Source organism: Canis lupus, chromosome 5, assembly GCF_011100685.1.
Source record: "Canis lupus familiaris isolate Mischka breed German Shepherd chromosome 5, alternate assembly UU_Cfam_GSD_1.0, whole genome shotgun sequence".
Lineage (NCBI taxonomy): Eukaryota > Metazoa > Chordata > Mammalia > Carnivora > Canidae > Canis > Canis lupus.
In genome coordinates, this window is record NC_049226.1 from 47,381,983 (window position 1) to 47,401,363 (window position 19,381).

Consider the following 19,381-nt stretch of genomic DNA (forward strand, 5'->3'; position numbering starts at 1 on the left):
TGTGAGGTGGTATCTCATTGTGATTTTGATTTGTATTTCCCTGATGGCAAGTGATGTGGACCATTTTTTCATGTGGCTGTTGGTCATATGTAGGTCTTCTTTGGAGAAATGTCTGTTCATGTCTTCTGCCCATTTCATGACTGGATTGTTTGTTTCTTGGGTGTTGAGTTTGATAAATTCTTTATAGATGTTGGATACTAGTCCTTTATCCTTATGTCATTTGCAAATATCTTCTCCCATTCTGTAGGTTGCCTTTTAGTTTTGTTGATTGTTTCCTTCACTGTGTAGGTTTTATCTTGATGAAGTCCTAATAGTTCATTTTTGTTTTTTTTTTTCCCCTTTGCCTTCATAGATGTGTCTTGTAGAAGTTACTGTGGCTAAATTCAAAAAGGTTGTTGCCTGTGATTTCCTCTAGGATTTTGAAGGATTCTTGTCTCACATTAAGATCTTTCAATCATTTTGAGTTTATCTTTGTATGGTATAAGAGAATGGTCCAGTTTCATCCTTCTGCATGTGGCTGCCCAATTTTCCCAACACCATTTGTTGAATACACTGTCCTTTTTCCAGTGGATATTCTTTCCTGCTTTGTCAAATATGAGTTGACCATAGAGTTGAGGGTCCATTTCTGGGTTCTCTGTTCTGTTCCATTGATCTATGTGTCTGTTTTTGTGCCAGTACCACACTGTCTTGATGATCACAGCTTTGTAATACAGTTTGAAGTCAGGCATTGTGATGCCCCCAGCATTGGTTTTCTTTTTCAATATTCCTCTGGCTATTTGGGGTCTTTTCTGGTTCCATACAAATCTTAAGATTATTTGTTCCAACTCTATGAAGAAGGTCCATGGTATTTTGATAGAGATTGCATTGAACATGTAAATTACCCTGGGTAGCATAGACATTTTCACAATATTTATTCATCCAATCCATGAGTATGGAATGTTTTTCCATCTCTTTATGTCTCCCTCAATTTCTTTCATAAGTGTTCCATAATTTTTAGAATACAGATCCTTTACCTCTTTGGTTAGGTTTATTCCTAGATATCTTATGGTTTGGGGTGCAACTGTAAATGAGATTGATTCCTTAGTTTCTCTTTCTTCAATCTCATTGTTAGTGTATAGAAATGCTGCTGATTTCTGTGCATTGATTTTTGTATCCTGCCACATTGTTGAATTGCTGTATGAGTTCTAGAAACCTTGGGATGGAGTCTTTTGGGTTCTGATGACATGATACAATATCATGTCATCTGCAAAGAGAGAGAGTTTGACTTCTTCTTTGCCAATTTGAATGCTTTTTATTTCTTTTTGTTGTCTGGTTGGGAAGCTACTTTTGAAGTTGAAATTTTGTACGCAAAAAGGAGGTATAAGGGCCTTAATAGACAAGAATAATTTTTTATCAGTCAAAAGTTTGGGTGCCTATTATACGCAAAGCAGCTATACTCTGTGTAAGAAGACACTTGTGTTTACTGTCAAGCTGATTAAAATATGATTGAGGAGCCCTTATCTCTTGTATGTATAGATATATTCATTTGAAAAAGAACTAACATTTAATAGACTATTAAACTATGTTCTAACCATACTGGTGTTTCTGTTCCTGGAAGATGCCACATCTTTTTCAACGAGAGGGCCTTCATAAATGCTAAGACTTATTCATTTATTCAATTTCTATTGAGTGATTACTTTTGCCAGGCATACAAGATTCTGGTTGTCATGGAACTTACTTTCTAGTTGGAGGGGATAGACACAAACAAGTAAACAAATCATCAAGCATTAATAATTGCTCTAAAGGATTTGGTAGATTGTGATAGGGTAGATGGTGACTGATGGAATGGTAAATGGCATCCCATATGGTGGATGGGTAGGCTTCTTGGAACAAGCGATTTTGAACTGGGATCCAGATGCTGGGGCCAGTTACATGAAGAGCTGGCATAAGAGCATTCTAGACACAAAGAACAGTAAATGCAAAAGCCTCATGAAATAGAAACAAATTTGACATGATTAAAAGGAGAGAGAAGATCATGAGTCTGGAGAAGAGTGACTGAAGGGAACTGGTAAGAAACGAGGTCATGAGGGAAGCAGAGACAGATCATAGGGCATCATAGGCCATGATAAAGAATTTGCTGCACTTCTGCCTAGAATGACCTGGCCCTTACTCTCTGCTTAAATCAGGCTCCCCCTTCTTAGCTTAAATACCACCTGCTCATGAAATTTTTCCCTTATGCCCTAGTCTAGGATGCCATTTCCTATTATTCACTCTCATAACACACTATACTGCTATTTTGATGTACTTATTATAATTGAAAGTAAACAGTCATTAGTGTAATTATCTATTAACTATTCTCCAAACCAGACTGTACATTTTTTGAGGGTAGAGATTGGTTTATCAAGTTTACTGCAGTGGGAAAATTAAATTCATTTGGCAAACAATTATAAGTGTTTTGGTATTTGCTGTATGCCAGACATGTACAAGATGCTCTATAAGTATATATTGAAGGAATGAAAGAATGAATCAGTGTGTTTTGTTTTGTTTTTAAAAATCGAATTACCTGCTTCCTAATTACTTGCTCTACCTAGATATGCAGCAGCCCACTTGTCCATGGGGATGTGGAAGGTTCCATAAGATGGGTAATGGAGAAGTGTGTCCTACCCAGATGTTTGATTCAGAGTTGGAGTTGATGTACAATGGCTCTATCCTTTTCTTGAAGATTTTAGTCACATGTACTCAATTATGAATGGGTACAAGGTATTTCCTTTTCTAATCTTTTTCCTTTTCAAGTCCTCTTTCCTATTTTCCCCTAACTCAGCAAGCAGTCTGTGGGGAGTGATTAGTATCAGAGGATGAGAATGTGAGAGGTGGGGATCATAGAGAAGGTTCATTTCAGTTCTTCATATTTTTTCCCAAAAGGCATGATTTGGTCCATGTTGTAGATGAAAGCCTATTAATCACATTAACATTAACACTATGGTATCAGATATGACACCATTATATACATCTAAGAGTCATGCTGAATAGCCAAGTGAATTAGATTTAGAAAGAAATTATCTCATCCTGTGGGGCTTGCTCATGAGAAATAGACAGGATTTGCTAACAATACTGTGGTTTGTCTTAGATTATTCCATAATGGATTAAGAAACAAAGGTGCCAAAAATGAACATTGGACACGGAGCCAAAGGCTAGTATTTAACTCCAGGCTTTGTCCCTTAGTTGCTGTATGTCTGTATGCACGTTGGACCATTAGTTTTGAAATCTGCAAAAGGATAATACTTACTTCACAGGATTGCTATGAGGATTAAATGAGTTGCCCTATAATAGCTTCTGGTCTATAGTAAGAGTTTGAACATAAATATTTGCTGAATGACTATTATTCTCCCCGTGTGTCCTTTTCCTGATTGCTCCTGAACTAGAGTTCTTTCTATTCATTCATTCAATAAATACTTATGTTTGCTTAAAAAGGCCCAGAAACTGGTTATTAAGATACATTTTGGGAAATATATTTCTAGATTGGAAAAGAGTAAGTTATTGAAATCATGGAATAATTATAGCAACTACCAGTTATTGTGAGCATACCATGAGGCATGAACTGGGAAAATGCTTTTTGTATATTACCTTATTTACTCCTACTACAGTTTCAGAGAGGGTTTTTTTTTTTAACAACAAGGCAAAGTAATTTTATTACATAAATTAACCCATTTATTATAGGCTAGCAGTGCTTCAAATGGTGGAGCTTTTACTGGTCTTTCAACTCCTTTAGTCTGATGGCTGACTTTACTGTGATGGCAGAAGTGGTGTTGTAGGTCCAGGCGCCACTGGCTATGGTCTTCATGCAGGAGCCACAATGCCAGATGCCCATAGCTCGCATTTTCATCTTGGTTTTACCACAGAAGGAGCAGGTGTACTTGGCGTGCTGGCTAATTTCAATCTTCTTTACCATTTTCCTGAGGGAGGCACCATACTGGGTCCTGTATTTACCCACGATTCTGACCTTCTTGGTGCATTTGGCTATGTCACCACCAACTAGGTCCCAGCTCAGAGAGAGCAGTTTCAGAAAGTTTAACCAAGTTTCCAGGGTGATCCAGCTAGTATGTTGAGGGGCCAAGATTTTAATCTAATTGTCTGGACTCCAAAGTCTATATATTCTTTTTATTTTTTTTAAGATTTTATTTATTCATGTGATTCAGAGAGAGAGAGAGAGAGAGAGAGAGAGGCAGAGACACAGGCAGAGGGAGAAGCAGGCTCCATTCAGGGCACCTGACGTGAGACTAGATCCTGGGTCTCCAGGATCAGGCCCTGGGCCGAAGGCGGCGCTAAACCGCAGAGCCACCTGAGCTGCCTCTAAAGCCTGTATAATTTTAATAGACATCATATGTAGACTTCTTCAGAGGTTTGTTGCAAGGAATAAATGATATAAAATGTATGAATATACCTTATAACACTAATAAGGTATTATGTGAGTGTCCCTTTATATCATTTTCATCATCGGAAGTGATTGATTTGGTGATATTACTGAGGGTCAGCTATGCTTCTGGGGATAGCTGAGTGTAAGCTTTATGTGTGTTTAAAAATTCTATTATTTAAAGCAAATTTTTGCCTCTATTTTATTCAAAGGACTAATATCTTCTTTTCTCTATACCTGACCTATTGAAATTAGATTTGTTGATGGGATGGATGGATGATGAGTGGAGGATGCCCATTCTTCTGGAGGACACCCAGTGCCATGTTGTTTATAAATGAGGGAATAATAGCTGGTTGGCCATTCTTTGCTTTTTGTTTCAAGCCTGGGAAAGAGCAGACCTCCTAAAATCACTCGATTCAGAATTTTTCCAAACTGGAACACAGTAGCTTCATAAAAATCAGGTGATATTAAAAACTCACCACATTCCATTTTAGAGAAGAGGGAAAAAAAATCCAAAATGTAATTTTCAGTTCTCTGTGTTCTAAGTACCCTCTCCCCTGCCAATCCCCTGCCAACATCTTATTGGCATTCAACTTAAAAATGCATTTCCATTTTACATAATGGATTAATCATACCATAGATTTTTTTCTAATTCATGTCCTGGGGACTTACGGAATATCTGTTATCTAAGAAAATGTTTATTTGTTTTGTTCTATTGCCAGTAAGCTTATTATAAGTTCAGATTCTGTGTCTGTGTGTATGTTTATTCAGAGAATGTGTTGTATTAAAACCAGAGAAAATAATCTTCTAAATTATTCCTTCACATAGAACAAATCAATATGGTCTCCTATACCTACTAGAGAAGCACAAATGGTACTGGAACATCTTCAGAGTGGTTTATGCCCTTGACAGGTCAATCAGAGGGTAGCTGAAACTGAAGAAGTCATATGCCATAGTGCCAGCGGAAATGAAAATTATACCACTCATACTAACGAGTGCATTTCCAAAGGGACTATTTAGCGGTATTAGAAGTCTCTAAGCAGATGCCTCTGAACTTAAAATACACTTAATTCCTAAGGATTGTCTTGTAATTAATTTACCCAGATAGACTCAATGAGGAGAATGCAGGGCAAAGCATCACATTGCTCAGCAGTTTGCAAACTTCAGGGAACACTAAGATAAATAATTTGATTTTTTAAACATCTAAATTCATTTCCCTTATAATTGAGAAGTGGAAACAGTGTACAGTAAAGAGAAGCACTTTCCAATTTTATAATCCAATCTCCTTAAAAAAATCCAACTACTGTAACAGGAAGGACTCCATGTAGCTGACATCAAAAGAATATCACTCATACTTTGGTTACAGCTTTTATTCCTATTAACTTGCCAGTCTGTAAACATCTCCATGAACGTAGGAAGCCTGTTCCTGACTGTTTTAGTTGCATACACGGTGCTGTACAGCAACAAACAGTTTCAACACACTTCCCCTTGACACAGCTTGTATTTCATGATGAACAGCCAAATCGCATGTGACTGTTGACAGCTGTATTTTCCTAGTATTAAGGAGTTAAATTTAAAAAGTGCTCAGATTTTTTTAGGAATCGGTACAAATTTGATAAAATAACTATTTCTGGAGGTTAAAGTATAGTGGTATGATATATGGATGGGATGGTACACAGGTTGGGAGTACTTAATGTCATGCTTTTTTTTAAATCTGGAAGCTAAGGTTTTGGATTCATTTGGATCAGGTTCCCCATCTGGCTTTCCGCTAGATCTTAGGCAAACTTCTTAACCTGTATCGGCCTTGGTTTAACTACTTATTGAAGGAAAGTGAGGATATGATAATAATAGGTTGTATTTGAAGAATGATGAGCTAATATGTATGTTCTACCTTAAATAGTGTCTGGCACTTACTTAATAAGAGGTACTGTTTACTATTACTGTTTGCTTTTACACTAAGGCACTTTACTCACGTATTTTATTCCTTTAAAAGGTATTTATGATGCACTTATTTTGTGCTCCGCACTGTGCTGGGCATTTTCACATAGCTCGTCTCTTCTCATCTTATGAGTAGGTTTCATCATCACCATTTTATAGATACAGAGGTTTGGGGATTTTGTGAATTTCACATAGCTAGTCAAAAATGCAGCCAGACTTGACATCCAGGTTCATATATATTTTTTAAGATTTTATTTATTCATTCATGAGAGACACACACAGAGGCAGAGACATAGGCAGAGGGAGAAGCAGGCTCCATGCAGGAAGCCCAATGAGGGACTTGATCCCAGGACTCCAGGATCACTGCCAAAGGCAGATGCTTAACCACTGAGCCACCCAGGCATCCCTAGGTTCATCTTTAACAAATAAATATTCATGTCTAGTAGGTATCAAGCACCCAACTAGGCACTGGGAAAACTGAAAATACTGAGACATGCTTCCACTCTCCAAAACATCACATTCAATTTGGGGATGAGGAGGGGAGGGACAAGCACCAACTAAGCCAGACCATGACAAATGATAGCATTGTGATATAAAAGAGATGTTAGAGATACCCAAGGAATGTGAAATTAATTGTGATTGGGGAAACAGGCAAGAAGATCACAGAGGAGGTGACTTTTGAGCTGGATCTGGAAGAATGAATGAGATTTTTAAAAAAGATTTATTAAATACTTATTCATTTGAGAGAGAGCGCGTGCGCCCATGCGCGCACAGGAGGGAGGGGCAGAGGGAGAAGGAAGGAGAGAATCCCACGCAAATTCCTCATGGAGCGCAGAGGTAGAAGTGGAGCTTGATCCCACAACCCTGAGATTGTGACCTGAGCTGAAATCAAGAGTTGGACACTCAACCAACTGAGCTACCTACCCAGGCATCCCAAGAATGAATGAGATTTTAACAGATAAAGAAGAGTAGTCCAGGCAGAGGGAATTTCCTATGCAAATACACAAAGGTTTGGGGTATTTGTCAGATGCTTGAGAAATGCTAGGGTCAAATCCACCTTCTGGCTGGATTCACTAGCTGGGTGACATTGAGCTATCTATTCCCCTTTCTACACCTTCTGTCTGTCATGGAAAGATGAGCATGATGAAAACACAGAATGTGGAGATCAAAAGATAAGTGCATATAAAGTGCCTAGCACAAGATCTAGCTCTGTAAGTCTCATTTGCTGTTTTGTTGCTGTTACTCCTCAGTGTCTTTGCTCATGTTGTTCCTTCAGAATGCCCTGGTGTATCACCCCTGCCCCAACTTCCCACTCAGCCAGGTTCTCACCCATTTACTTCCTCTGGTAGAGGCATAATCTCCGAGGATAGTGCTTCTCGACACCAGTGGACAAATGAATCAGCTGGTCATCTTGTTAGAATGCAGATTTTGATTCAGTAGGTCAGGGTGGGGCCAGAGAGTCCATGTTTCTAATTAGTCCCCAGGTGATGCTGATACTACTAGTCTCAAAGACTGTACTTTGAGTAGTAAGGGACTATAGCAGTGTTTCCCGGAATGATTTCTGCTTCTTTAACAAGCTTCCAGTAACACCAATTCTGTTGGTTCACAAAACATACTTTAACTAGTGAGGGTTCAGAGCATATAAAGACTTTTTTAAGTCTTTATTTTTTAAAAATCTTTCTATGAGTAGAGCCTCACCCCCCACACACCTTTTTCTCCTTTACACAAGGATCTGTTCCAGTCGAACTGGATTAATCTGCTTTTTCCTGAACACATCCTGTATGTTCAGAAAAGCTTTGAATCACACCTTCTTTTTGATCCATAGATGCCTGTGTACATCTCCATTACAACTTCTACCTTACTGCACTGAAATATGTATTTGTTACAAATCAAAACCACAATGAGATACCACCTCACACCAGTGAGAATGGGGAAAATTAACAAGGCAGGAAACCACAAATGTTGGAGAGGATGTGGAGAAAGGGGAACCCTCTTGCACTGTTGGTGGGAATGCAAACTGGTGCAGCCACTCTGGAAGACTGTGTGGAGGTTCCTCAAAGAGTTAAAAATAGATCTGCCCTATGACCCAGCAATTGCATTGCTGGGGATTTACCCCAAAGATACAGATGCAGTGAAACACTGGAACACCTGCACCCCGATGTTTATAGCGGCAATGTCCACAATAGCCAAACTGTGGAAGGAGCCTCAGTGTCCATCGAAAAATGAATGGATAAAGAAGATGTGGTCTATGTATACAATGGAATATTACTCAGCCTTTAGAAATGGCAAATACCCACCATTTGCTTCCAGGTGGATGGAACTGGAGGGTATTATGCTGAGTAAGTCAATCGGAGAAGGACAAACATTCTATGGTCTCTTTCATTTGGGGAAGATAAAAAATAGTGAAAGGAATTAAAGGGGAAAAGAGTGAAAATATTAGAGAGGGTGACAGAATATGAGAGACTCCTAACTCTGGGAAACGAACAAGGGATAGTGGAAGGGGAGGTGGGTGGGGGGTTGGGGTGACTGGGTGACGGACACTGAGGGGGGCACTTGACGGGATGAGCACTGGGTGATATGCTATATGTTGGCAAATTGAACTCCAGTAAACAATAAATTTAAAAAAATATGTATTTGTATGTCTCTCTTTACTTCTAGACTTATTCTACTAATTATAAGCTACAATATATACTTTAGTAATTATGTTATATTATTAATACTAAATGGTATACCAAGAGGGAAGGGTTTGGGAGTGGCTGTTGTATTTGTTTCCTAGCATTGTCATAACAAAGTATAACAAACCGGGTTGCTTAAGACAAGAGAAATATATTGTCTCACACACAGTCTTGGAGGCTAGAAGTCTGAAATAAAAGTGTTGGTAGGGTTGATTCCTTCTGGAGGCATGGAGAATATGTTCCATACCTGTCTCTTAGCTTCAGGCAGATACTGACAATCCTAAGTATTCCTTGGCTTGTATTTATGTTACTCCAGTCTCTGCCCATCATCCCATGGTATTCTCTCCTTGTCTGTATATACCTTTGTGTCTCTTTTCCTCTTCCTCATTTGAAAAATAAAGACACAATTAAGAAAATATGGGCACTAGTTTTTGGATTAAGGCCCCACCTTTAACTAATTACATCTGCAACAACCCTCTTTCCAAATAGGTTCACATTCTGAGGTTCTGCAAGGGACATGGATTTGGGGGAAGGGGCACAATTCAACCCCAACTGAATTGCTGGTGCATGGTGATAATGAGGAATAGACTACGATGTGTCCAAGTTTTAAAATTCTCTACAGATAATGCTTGCAGCTGGGGTAGACTATTCCCACTGTTCATCCCCACTCCTCAGTATACCATTGTTGATATGTCTTACCTCTTTTAATAAAATATGCTGCATGTCCATTTTATTTTCACTAAAACAGTACAAAATTTGTTTTTGAAAGTTTGAGGGCATTTATAATGCACAGCCTATCATGCTAATGACAATTTTGGGGCATTCTATTGTGTGGAGGAAAATTTATATACTAGAGATAGTACACTAAACAGTTTATGTCTTAAACATTAATGCTTATAGGTTCAAGTAAATGACTGTTATTACATGTCTCATGTGGATATTACAAAAAAAATTTTTGACATGTTCAAAGTAACTTTGAAATGAAAAATTTGTAGCTTTGTTATCAAAATCAGCTCAAAGTTGTACTATTGATTTTATTCCATCTTGGTATATATACATAATCAAGTAAATATACCACTTTTCTACACCTTTTCTTTTTTGTGTGTTAACTGTGCATTGATATTTGTCCAAGCAATATAAGGCCCTGAAAAAAGCACAGAACTGAGGTCAAGAGGTCTTGGTTCTAACCCTGGCTCTACCCCTATGAAACCATGTGACCTTGGGCAAATCACTGAAACTCTAAATTTGCTCACCAGGAGATTAAACTGATTGAGCTTATATATATTGCTATTTATAGAATAAGTCCTCTTTTCATCTCTTCTAGATTTGTTGAATTATTTTATTTTCTATTCTTTGAACCTCTTTTTATACAATAATATGAATGATTTCATCATTTTCTGAGGCCCCCCTAGTCTGATTAAGAAAGTCGTATAGGGAATCCTATTTAAATGACTGGGGACAGAATCACAAGGTGGTTTAATATTTCCTTGGGTAGACTGGTATTTGGAAGCAGCATTTTGATCTAAGTATTTTTGCTTCCATCCTCACCTCCAAGAGGAAAATGGCTTCACACAGTCACCTTTTACCTATGAGGCTGAGTGTTGCCATACTCAGGGATTAAACATCTGCTCCAGTGTTCATATAAATTATTTAGTTTAACCTCAGGCTTTCTTTTGGTCTTCAAAATTAAAATTTGAGTAAATTACTTAAAATTCATAAGCATTGGGCAGCCCGGATGGTTCAGCGGTTTAGCGCTGCGTTCAGCCTAGGGTGTGATCCTGGAGTCCCGGAATCGAGTCCCACATCAGGCTCTCTGCATGGAGCCTGCTTTTCCTTCTGCCTGAGTCTCTGCCTCTCTCTCTGTGTGTCACTCATGAACAAATAAATAAAATCTTTTTAAAAAATTCGTAAGCATTCATTTGACATTTATTATCGTGCAAAGCCTATACTGAGAGCCCTTCATCTCTGTGACCCAGTGCCTGGCATAGGGTTGGCATGTGAAGGCCAGTATGGAATGAAATAGGTGATTCCCTCTGACTTCTAATGTAGTGCTACCTCATTTTGCAACAGCTGTTTTTCTCTGACATTTTTGTGTAAGAATTGCTGTGTATTGGACAACATTGTAAACATACTATTTGAGGCAACTATATGGCTGCTTAACTTGCTGGAACAATCACCAGTCCTATGTCCATTTAATAACCTCAGATGTCCTAGGTAACGTAATGTCTCACCTCTGCATCTTCATTTGAGAAATGAAGGTTTAATTTTGATGGCTCCTGAGGTTCTTTCACCACTAAAATTCCTTGATCAAAATTTAACTTTTCATGTATTAGACTGTATTAAATTATACAGTTTCTGTAATTAGCATTGTATTTTGTCTTGAAAGAAATTTGATTTTCAAGACATTCAGGTGTATGTTTGTTTTGAAGTAATTACATTGTGGTTATTATGAGAACATATTTTGGAGTTGGTCAGTCCTGATTTGAAATCTTTCCTCTGACATTTATGAACAGCAGGTTGCCATACCTCTGTCAGACTCACTTTTCTTATCTGGAAATGGGGATGGATAAAGAACAATAATGCTTTCTAGGGCTATTGTTAGGATTAAGTGAAATAATGTATGTAAGCACTTAGGACAATGCCTGGCACCAGGTAATTATTTTTCTTACTGTACCTACCCTGGGACTGAAATCATAAGGAAGAAAAACACTAGAAATATGTTTAATTTCAGAGTGAAGGTAATGACTGCAGGTAAAGACGAAATAACTTTACTTATTAAGCTGTGCTTCAGATTCACTAGTACTCTCTCATCTGGGTAGGAGAATGTCTACAGAGATGAGAACAGCAGTTACACATCAGGGTGGCACTTGAATTGATAAATCATCCCTTGCTATTGCACTCTTTAAATTAGCAAATGAAAGAGCATATTTTGGCAATGGAGCAGTATTTATAAATTAAATTTATTGATACATGTGGTGTTGGTTATTATTTTAATCTTTCTCTCTAGGTATTTTGTAAGAAAATATAAGTCTTGTGTTTATTTCTGTTTGTTAATGCTTTGATAAATCAGACATTTTTAGTATTCTATCAATGGCAAAAGTCTAATTGCCTTATTGTATTCTGATTTATTTCTTTCCTTACTTTCTTTGCATCTGCAGCCCAACAAATGAGTCTCTGAAGAGATATATGTTATGATACAGTGTCAGTGAAATTAATCCTGATCAATTTTAAAGTTCACATTTTTATTTGATGACTTTCAAGGGAATCACTAAAACTGAGATTGACTTGGTCTCTTCTTTTGTTGGTTAAATATTGTTGTTTGAAAGCAGTGGAGCTGGAGTGAAGAACAGGGCCCTTTTTGTACTCTTAACTCTGTTCCATTTCTGATGAAAAGCTGCAGCAATTCCTCATGTCTATGTATAAAATGAGGCTAATTGGTCAAAAAGAACACAGTGGCCCTAATGGGCTTTTGACTTTGGCATCTCACCAAGGCAAAAAGCCTAATTCTATCCACAATGAGAGAATACTGAGTGCTATTGAAAACTTACTTCTCATCCTTTCATTTCTCCAAACATTTTAATTTTTTCAATAATAAAATTGCCATCTCACACCTATATGGTGTTTTACAGCTAGCATCTCATCCAATGCTCCAGATTACTCAGGAAGGTAATTGGGGCAGATATTATCTTCTCCTCTTAAGGTGGGGAAACTAGGATTCAGAGAAAGGGAGCCATTTGACTAAAATCACATAGCTAATCCATTTAGAGTGAGAATTTCTGAGCAGTGGTTACACATTCCTATTTGAAAAATGAGTTTGCACACAAAAAGAATATGGAGACAACATATTGTTTAATAATAAAGATAATTAAAAATGAAACTCTGAGCAGTAGTTTTTCACACAAGGACATTGAAAACCCCTTATATAATTTTACATATAATTTTCAAGTTCTAACACAAATGACATGGCCTATGGTTGATTGAAAAAAACAAATGGTCTAGGGAAAGAATTTCTGTTTTCTGTTTTCTCCCACAATGGAACCAATATTTCCACAAAGATTTGTGTATAACATTTGTACTGTTTATAATGATTTTCATCCTTACTCATGTATTTATTTTTGTAATGCTACTTTTCTTTGTTTTTATCTATGCACATAAAGAAATTTTGAAAAAAGTCAAAGAAATATAAATGTTTCCAAAAGAATCTATAAAATTGTACAGGAAACAATCACATCCAAATATGCATTGTTACTTAACATTGCAAAAGTGCACATACGTACACTTTTAAAAATTCCTGGTTTGCAGGAATTTTAAACTTTATCTCATGCTAAGCAAAAATAAATAGTGAAGGAAATATAAATTTGAAAATTTTGTCAATTGGGCGATGACCAGCATTTGATACATATAAAACTGGTGCCATTTATTGGGTGGGGGACTGGAAAGCACAGATATTAGATTTATCTACTTTCAAATTCAAGGAGCTAGGTAAATAAATATTTGTATGACCACTATCAGAATATATTAATTATCTAGAACCACCCAATTTCCTCTTCAAATCTCCCCTCCAGCATAACTACCAAAAATCAAATCTTGAGGGAACTTTGGCTAACTTTAAATCACATAGCTCATTGTTCTTGGAGCAAACCGATTTTATTTTTTTGCCTCTTTTTTTTTTATCGTTAATGTCAAGCAAACATTTATTTCAGGTGCAAAGCCTCAGGATATGTTAGTGAAAACAGTGGCTGGGCTGTGCTAGTGCTTACTGGCCACTAAGTGGGTGGGAAAAGGGTGTTGTGACCCTCTTACCCTTCCCACCAGTCTCCCTAACAGCTTTGGCCTTCGGGTCAGCTCAATTTCCCCTCCACTGAGTGGCCATTACGGTGCCTGCTCGGTGATAAATGCTTTTTGTAAGAGACTGCATTGCCGGCAGCTAGCGCTAGGGAAGTCTGCCACAGGGGCCAGGCAGACAAACTAACATGCTGGCGCACGATGGGCCCGTTACCTAGCAACGTGCCTGGCCTCACCAAAATGAATAGACCCACAAACAAAAATGAAAAGGAGATAAAACGAGTCAAAGTACAAGGGGCAAAGAGGTTAATATTCCTCTATCGAATAACTTCGTTTTGGAGAATTGCATTTTAACCTTTTTTTTCAAAGCTGAAGGTGGAGACATGTATTGGAAATTAAATTAGGCCACATTTGTATTTTTTTAATGTTTTATTTTATGCAGAATGTTCTTTCTGTCTCTTTCTCTCCATAATTGTCTAACTTTCTTTTAAAGTGGAAGGAGAAGCAGCATTAGAGGGGAACACATGATGGCTATATAAATATTTTACTTTTCCTATGTCATCTAGCCGTGTGGCTTTGGGCAGGTAGCTTGGGTTCTCTGTTGCCCAATTTCCCCTCTCAACAAAAAAGGATAGCATAGGTAGTTTATTAAACATGATGAGAGAGTGAGGTATAATGTTTTATACCAAGGAAAGACTCACTTTTCTTAAATCTAAACACAACTAACTCTTACTCCGCAATTTAAGATGTTACGTTATAGATTAGTGAAAACTGTTAAATAAATGACTTTTATCTTTGAGGTTCAGGGTTGCCCCACATTATTAGATCACTTTGATACTGTGTGTGTCTATGTGTAACTTTGAGCATCTACTATGCACCATACAAAGCCCTTTCAAAATATGTACTAGTGTTTGTTAGGTAAAAATGAATGGATGAGTCCAGATTCACTCAAAAAAGTTGTTACACAAATTTCTTTAGGGTCTACCAATCAAAGGGTTGGTATCTTGATATTTCCTACCTAGTGCCATAAACAGAAATAGAATTGCAGAAGTTTGAATCCATTATTCATAAATCTTTCAAATTTCCCTGTTGTCATCCTTCCAATCACTGGCTTAGTTGAGGTCACCATCTCTCATCTGGATTACTAGTTTAGCCTCCTAATTAATTACCCTACTTCAAATCTTCTCCCTTCTGGTACACTCTTTGCCAAAGTTAACTACACAGTTATTTTGAATCCTTTGCTTAAAATCCTCATTTGGTGCCATATTGCCCAAACTCCTTATCATGATTCATAAAACCCCTCACAATCTGCATCTCTGACTACCATTCACCTTGAGTCCTACACTCACCCACAGAACTTCTCTCAGTTTCCCACCTATATCATGCTCATGAGCTGCTTCCTGTCTTGGCACATACTGTTCCCCATGTTAAAAATGTGCTTTCCTATTCCACTTCTCTGTCCACAGAATTCCTGGTCCTTCCTTAAGATCCAGGTCACATGCACCTTCTCTACTCTTAAGCAGATCCCTCTAATATGTTTTCATGGCCCTTTCTACATAGGTCTCACCTTAATCAAGTCTCTTACCCTATCTATCCTCATCTGGAAAGTGGTGTTAATAACAGTATTTACTTCATAGGGCTGTTGTGAGCAGTAAATGAGTTAACACAGAAAGTGCTTAAAACCAAGTATGGTACTTTGTAAGCACCCAATGAACACTAGCTACTATTGCTCTTATTATAAGATCTCAAATACATTGTGGAATAATTACTGTTGAAATTGGGGCACATGGGTGACCCAGTGGTTGAGCGTCTGCCTTTGGCTCAGGTCATGATCCTGGGGTCCTGGGATTGAGTGCCGCATCAGGCTCCCATGGGGAGCCTGCTTCTCCCTCTGCCTATGTCTCTGCCTCTCTATCTGTCTCTCATGAATAAATAAATAAAATCTTTTTTAAAAATCACTGTTGAGGGATCCCTGGGTGGCGCAGCGGTTTGGCGCCTGCCTTTGGCCCAGGGCGCGATCCTGGAGACCCGGGATCGAGTCCCACGTCGGGCTCCCGGTGCATGGAGCCTGCTTCTCCCTCTGCCTATGTCTCTGCCTCTCTCTCTCTCTGTGTGACTATCATAAATAAATAAAAATTAAAAAAAAAAAAAAAAAATCACTGTTGAAATATTTGTTCCCCCTTCAGATAACAAGATTTTCTTAAGGGCAGGAAACATGCCTTAGTTAGCTTTACATCCCCTGTGCTGGGCATTTGTTTGCCATCATAATAGGTGCTCAATAAAGGTTTGTTGCAATAATGAATGAACGAATGAATAAATCAATGAATCAATGTATAATGTTTTTAGAGCTGCCTGGGTTGATGAGGGATTTTGTTCGTTTTATGGTTTAGTATACTTTCTCCTTAAAGCAAACTTTCCACACATAATAAACTTTCCTCATGAGGCTTTTAGTTTTAGGATGTTCAATAATACAAGTGCTCTTTTCTCCATCTTCTCCCTCTATTGGAAAACCATCATAAAATCTCTTTTATTACATGGGCTGAACTTGGGCACTTGAATTCCGGAGTTGCCTGGAAAACCCCTGTAAAGTGATTGTGCTATTTTTTGTTTCATGGCTGTTAGGTTTAGCTTCGCTGTAGATTGCCTGTAAACTTTACAGGGTTCAATCTTTAAGCCAGCACTCTGACTTCTCACCTACTTCTCTTTTGTGTTACTAGAAACAGAATCAATATTATATTTTGAAATATAAAAAAATGTTTATTTATCTAACTGCTACAAAAATTCATGTTGAGCACAAATAATTATTTTTAGAAATAGTCACAAATTTGTGGCCTAATCATAAACTAAAAACCCCAGGGACCTACAGACTACATTGATTGGTGTATGGTGTTGAAAAGAGGTTAGGTGAAAAGAGAGCAGGACATGAACATGAATGCTCTTTCCAAACAGAGAAATCACTTTCTAGTAGACACCCAGTAGAAGATGAAGCTTTTTTATAAACTTAAAAGCCTGACAAATATATTTATTTTCTTTGACCTTAAAGAGAGGCATACTATAGTTATGGAAACAACATAGGCTAACCTGGAAATCAGCCTTGCTTTGCCATTTAACAAGACAGGTTAACTTTTCTGACCCTCAGTTTCCTTACCTGTAAAATGGGAATCTTCCTTCCAGAACTTTTATGAGGATTAAATGAGATACCACATATGAACACCAAGCACAGTGAGTATATAAATAGCTGCTCAGTAATTATTAGCTCCATCCCCCAATTTTTTTTTTTTTTTGTTATTTCTGTTTCCGTCTCATAAAACAAACCCCAGACACACCATCCTAACTATATGTCCCTGGGTGTTTTTTTTTTTTTTTTTTCTGTTGCCAGTATTCTCGTCTCCAGCAATGGGACTTTTCTCTAAGGCTCTGGCCTCCAAATGATCCTTTTTGATTGGTTCCCTTTAAAATGTTCTGAGATATTTTAAAAGACTAAGAGACTATCAAAGGGATGGGGGCTTGGGAAACATGAAGAGTACAAGAAATATGTCAATAGTTCGTTCACAAAGGACTTGAATCCTGGCTGTTTGGCTCCCAAGTCTGTGCTTTTAACTACTGTTGTAGGTCTGCCCACAAAGACAAAGGAGTGTCTAGGGAGAGCACATGGTACTGGAGAGGATACTGGCCTTGGATTGGTCAGGTTGAATTTTAATTCCCCCTCAACACAGATATTTAATGAAGGCTTACATGGGCCTGTGCAGCAGTAACCAGCATGGGCATAGCCCCCACTTTGGTGGAGCCCACTGTCCACTTAATGTCCCCAGCTGCCAGTGTTCTCATCCACAAAATGGGGATAAGAGCCCCACTTTGTATGCTAAGGGCTTCATATATTGTACCTAATTTCACTCTCCCAATCACCTCAATGTTATTTTTTATATGAAGAAACAAGCCTCTGCTCAAGTAGGCCTAAGGTGGACTCTGAAGCAGGCTGCCTGCTGCCCATGCATGTGTTCCTGACAGTGTACTAACAAGTGGGAAGCAGCTGGCAGAGCACTGGGCACATATTAGAGTCCATGCTCCATGAGTTGATGGTCCTCTCTTCCTGTCCTTCTCTCCTTCCTTCCCTTCATTCATGTTCCCTCTCATCCTCACGCTTAAGTGTCCAGGTCATGAGAACACAGAAACAAGAGAGAGAGAAATGGAAATGGGGCAGAAAGACAGACACAAAGCATTTCACAGTTCTCCCTAAGGTAGCCCTGCAGTTAGTACTCTATACATCAAGCCTCCCTGCAATCAGTTTGCATTTCCCAAACTTGAGTAGTTCCTGTAATTATATCCGTGAGTTTTAAGTGGTTGCAATCTCTCTTCCTTTCTCAGTTTACGTGTTTTAATTTGTTTCCTCTTCCCTCACTTTTTTTTTCTCTCATATGCACATACCCAGGCCCATGATAATGAATGGACTCATACTAATTACAAGGCTGTGATTCCATCAAAGGGCTTGGATGCTGCTGCTGTTTCCATCAGTGACTTGAGCAAAGCTCCAGGGGTTTATAACTCATCAGTGTCTTGATGGAAATTTGGCCTGGCAATCAGGATCTAATTGTTCTGGATGCTGTACACATGTTGCTCTAGAGAAAAACAACTTCAAAATAACTTGCTCTCTTTTAGTGATCACTGCTGATATGTCTCTTAGGTCTGGAATTACCATTTTATAGGTAAGTTTGAAAAATGTCTTAACAGCTTAGAATAAGAATGACTTACGTGTAGGGTAGATCTTGAAAAGGGAACTCTTTGTGCCAAGAAATTACCTTTCATTGACCCTAATTGACTATCTCACAAGATTTCTGGGAACTGAATCAGTTACCACAAAAATAAAGTACAGACATGGAGAGCTTATGACTTGTGAACTAGACATGCTGTATCTGTTGTCAGAAACACAGGTACAACATTAATGAACATCTGAGTTATATAACTATTATTTAATCTCACAGCAGCAACCCTGCAGTAGGTATTATAAGGCCCATTTTACAGATGAGAGAAACAAAGCCCAGAAAGATTAAATAACTTGCTTAAGACCTCACAGGTAGGAGGTGGGATTCAGGCTCAGATCTGTGTGACTCCACAAACATTGCTATTCCACTACATTCTGAAGGGTTAAAATTACAACAGTTTGTCTAGACAAGTCATTTGCCTTAGAGTGGGAGGGAAGATCTGGTGAGGGATAACAAAATTACTTCAGGGAATGATGGCAGGATATTAGGACCAGGAGTCCCGGGGAAAGAGTTAAAGAGCACTGGGAGGCTTTAACTGAAACCTCAGGGTAGTAGGTTGAGGGAGGAGTTGAGTCCAAAGTGGTGGGAAGGTCTGACAAGAGCAAGGCATGGTGTTGGGGTCCTCCACGGTGATGGAGACCTGCTCCTCAAACCAAAGAGAATAACACTGAAACTGAAATTATATAAGATGTGCTAAGAGATGGCTAGTTGGGGGCCTAATTCCTAAGAAGATTAGCAACAGTTAGGGAGGATTCAAGGAATTAGAAGACCCATGGTTCTTGCCTTCAAGGAATTCATAATGTGATTGAGTGAAAGTATATATGCACTTTACA

At 38.3% G+C, this 19,381-nt stretch overlaps 1 protein-coding gene across 1 annotated transcript; it reads right to left on the reverse strand.

Moving 5' to 3' along the window:
* Positions 1–3,724: 3,724 nt before the first annotated feature.
* On the reverse strand, positions 3,725–8,173 carry LOC100684598 (60S ribosomal protein L37a-like). The gene is made up of 2 exons (XM_038538810.1): positions 8,136–8,173; positions 3,725–4,022 (listed from the first exon to the last, which is right to left on the reverse strand). The coding sequence occupies exons 1-2, from the start codon at positions 8,171–8,173 to the stop codon at positions 3,725–3,727; spliced, it is 336 nt and encodes a 111-aa protein (XP_038394738.1).
* Positions 8,174–19,381: the final 11,208 nt, after the last annotated feature.

What these genes read in the sequence shown, in the direction of transcription:
- LOC100684598 (XM_038538810.1), bottom strand. Translation starts at nt 8,173, where the DNA reads ATGGAGATGTACACAGGCATCTATGGATCAAAAAGAAG. An exon ending in ATCTATGGATCAAAAAGAAG is followed by an intron (nt 4,023 to 8,135) that starts GTGTGATTCAAA and finishes GCTCTCTCTGAG; the next exon opens with CTGGGACCTAGTTGGTGGTG.